This window comes from Stegastes partitus, unplaced genomic scaffold, assembly GCF_000690725.1.
Source record: "Stegastes partitus isolate 25-593 unplaced genomic scaffold, Stegastes_partitus-1.0.2 Scaffold612, whole genome shotgun sequence".
Taxonomy (NCBI): domain Eukaryota; kingdom Metazoa; phylum Chordata; class Actinopteri; family Pomacentridae; genus Stegastes; species Stegastes partitus.
Window position 1 is genome coordinate 303,476 of NW_007578343.1, and position 3,481 is coordinate 306,956.

A 3,481-nucleotide genomic window follows, 5' to 3' on the forward strand; every position below is an offset into this window, starting at 1 on the left:
CTGTTGTTTTATATATTTGAAGCAAAAATAAGTAAATAAATAAATGCAACCGAGGCAAAGGGAATCAGTGGAAGTTCCTTTTCTCTTTTAGCCACGGCCTTTGAGGAGCACGGCGATTAATTGTGGACGAGACTGAGCAAACAAAGAGACGAGGAAGGAGGAGGCAGGGAAGAAGACAGATGGAGGGGTGGAGGGAAGAAGGGAGGAAGTGAGAAAAGGATGGAGGGAGGACAGGAGGTTTGGATAAGGAGGGAGATGTGGGTCAAGATGGTTCATTGTGTGCAGACTTTCGGAGGTGCAAGGACAGTATCTCCTTCATGACGGCAAACACACAGAGCATCAGCACCGCCTGAGAGAAATCAGACACTGGAGGTACAGTTTCTGTACAGTTTTACTCATCATTTGGCTTTAATGACTGTAAAGAAATTGTATAAAATTGAGCTTTAATCACATCAATGTCCATAAAAATATATGTACAATTATTTTAAAAATCTATATTATTTCATTTTCATTTAGACATTTGTCAACAATACAACAAATCTTCAGTGAAAAGTACTGAAAACTGCTAAAGTTCCACCTTATCTTAAGTGCTTTAGTTTCACAAATGAATAATCAATAAAAAATAAACATTCAGTAGTACGGACACAAAATGCCAAAGTCTGATTTTAACACAGAGGTGAAGAATACAAGGCCTTTCTTTACGACATATTCAAGGTTCCTTATTGATTCTCTGTTCTGAGTAGATAAAGTGTCCATGTGATCAGGAACATATGAGCAGGAACACGAGTGAGAAGTTGTGGAACATCAGATTTTTACTGTTAAATCTTCTTTGGCCTTGTTTGCTGCTTCTCCTGTTCTGTTGGTTTTGTCGGGTTCTTTTGCATCAAATTAAATCCGTCATTTCTTTTCCGCTGTTGCAGAATACCCATGAAAAGTACTTCATCCAGCAGGACGCCGGCCTCGTCTCGTGTGTTGGGTTGTAGTTTCTCTGAGGCGCTCAAGGACACCAGCTGGTGAAGGGATACAGCATGCAGTGGACGGTCTTAAACCTGGAGAAGGCAGAAGTGGTGAATAACAAGTCAGAGAGGCATGCTTGGTTTTCTTGGTATAGACACCGTTAGTGATGTTTTGAGCTCCAGGGTCGGGCTTCATGTTTTCACCAAAGCCTTCAATCTTTCATCATGCATACATTTTTTTTGCGCTCAACCTCATTCACAGCTGGGGATGAACCAGTGTGTTTGAAAAAAAAGCAAAGTCATGGGTATCAAAATATCTCGGAGAGCGGAATTATCTAATTGGCGTCACCTCATCACTGGTAATGACAGTGATGATGATGATGATGATAAAACGGAAGTGTGGAAATTGCCGACAGCCACAGCGTAGCTCTTCTGCCCGCCCGATTCAACCAACTCACATACAGAGAACTGACATGTTCCAGACATAAGAAGGACTGTTTAGCTTCCACAACGTTTGACCATTGCTAATTTTACTTTTAATCTAATTTGGTGTTTATTGTTCCACACCATTGTCTTAAATTCCAGAATAGAATAGAATAGAACAGAACAGAATAGAAAAGAATAGAAATACTTTATTGATCCCCAGGGGAAATTCTGTAAAGTAAGTAAGTGTAACTTCATTTAGTCGTGTCAACCAAAAGAGCCTTAAAGAACTTTTATGCACTGACAGGGCCGAGAGTGGCGTTGATTGATTTTTCTGGAGGTGAAACTTGGTGAATCAGATCCTCAGTAGCCTTGACAACAAGAACTACAGCTAAATTACAACACAAGCAGCAGAGAAAAATAGCACCGTTGCTCACTCTAAGTCTATTTATTATGTAGTATGCACGGTGCTCCGGGGCATCTGGTGGTTTGCAGCGTGTTAGCAGGGACATTAAGTTACCTGTGACTTTGTGCTGTCCTCTATCAGCAGCCAGTTGTGACTGCTTACCACAAAAAAAGAGAAAGTTTCAGCAGCTAAAAATAGTCCACCAGGAGCATCTAATGAAGATGTCACACAGTAATACCATTATAACAGAATGTTTATGCTTCTTTTTGATTTTTCACCTCCGGCAAGGAGATTATGTTTTTGCTTCCGATTTGTTTGACTGTCATGGTTAGCAGGAAAACTCGTTCAAGGTTTTTAAATGAACACTCGTGGAAGGTAGGTAATAGTCCAAAGAACAAAACGTTTGTAATTTTTCTATATTTTTGACCTTTAGCTTGTATTTCTTGGGGGCCAAGCAGCAAAGTACCCATAGTGGTTCTACCTTTTCTCATACATCTTTGTCGTCTTTCTGTTTCTGCCATTGGAGTCTTTGGCAGAAACCTGACAAAGTTGTGAAATTTGGCACACTGGTTGGTGACAGTAATTCTTTTCTTTTCACCTCTGCCGCTGGAGCACTCTAGCTGCACCACTGGGTTGAGGAAAAGAGTGCCAGTAAGCAGACCACATTTGAACCATAAGTTCAATTTTCAAAAATGAGGCACAGTTGGATTCGTTGGATCAAGCTGAGTTCAAAGCATCCTATGATGTCAGTTTGCCATATTGGATTTTATGAAAAGGTTTGAACATTTTTCACAGGTCACAACTTTTTTTTTTCCAATCTTCACAGATTCACAGATGATCTTCACAAAACATATCACATGGATTATGAATTTAAGAAGTGTTCGTCACAGCCGATCAAAGTCAGAGGCGAAGCTGCCAAAGAGCAAGTGAGGTCATATCTCACAGACAGTTTGATTTATCCAATCCAAAAACTTGGTAAATGGACGCGTTTTTGAACCTATTTTAATGAAGCAAAAACATGTGTGCCACTGGGGATCACTGCAATATGCAAAAATGTCTTTTTTTTGTATTAACCTGTTGATGTGTTGGCTTTGAACAGACAGTTCTTGTGTCTGGTAAACTGTGGGAGGTTGTGAGGCAGAGATATGTCGATTGAATTGATGTCACTGCAATATTGAATTTTCTGAAAAGGATTTTATGAAAAAAAAATGTCTCAGCAGCGCAACACTGATTCTTGCATCTGGTCATATTTCAAGAGGTCCCAAAGATGAGATATGGCAACGTGATGGTTGACACAGACCCTTTTGTTGTTTTGTTTTTTTAAGGAAAAACATACCTGCTGATCTGCAATCCTTTGAGCTTACACAGCCTGAACTCTATGTGTATGATTCTGTCTGAAGCGTATATGTAGATATCTGTATGATGTATATATATATATCATATGTGTCCCTTTCACCCGATCTTTGGTCAGTTCAAAGCAAACTTGCTATCAGTGCTGCCAGTCACACTTTCAGTATGACCAGATAAGTTGCCATGGCAACTCTACCCTGATGAACTGGTTGGCCCCTTCATCAGTACATTGGTGCATGTATACCGTGTCGCTAGCTATCACTACGTGTATTTTACATTAGGTGTTCAACTTTTTTTAGTTTAATTTTGCCTTTAGTGACATGTAGCGCTTACATATCGTTCCAGA

At 39.9% G+C, this 3,481-nt stretch overlaps 1 protein-coding gene across 1 annotated transcript in view; it reads right to left on the reverse strand.

Moving 5' to 3' along the window:
* Positions 1-378: 378 nt before the first annotated feature.
* mfng (MFNG O-fucosylpeptide 3-beta-N-acetylglucosaminyltransferase) overlaps positions 379-3,481 on the reverse strand; it is a 30,219-nt gene continuing 27,116 nt past the window's right edge. Inside the window, exon 8 of the mRNA XM_008289383.1 lies at positions 379-1,049. Coding sequence (XP_008287605.1) covers positions 998-1,049 — 52 coding nt within the window. The 3' untranslated portion in view covers positions 379-997. The remainder of the gene's footprint in view (positions 1,050-3,481) is intronic.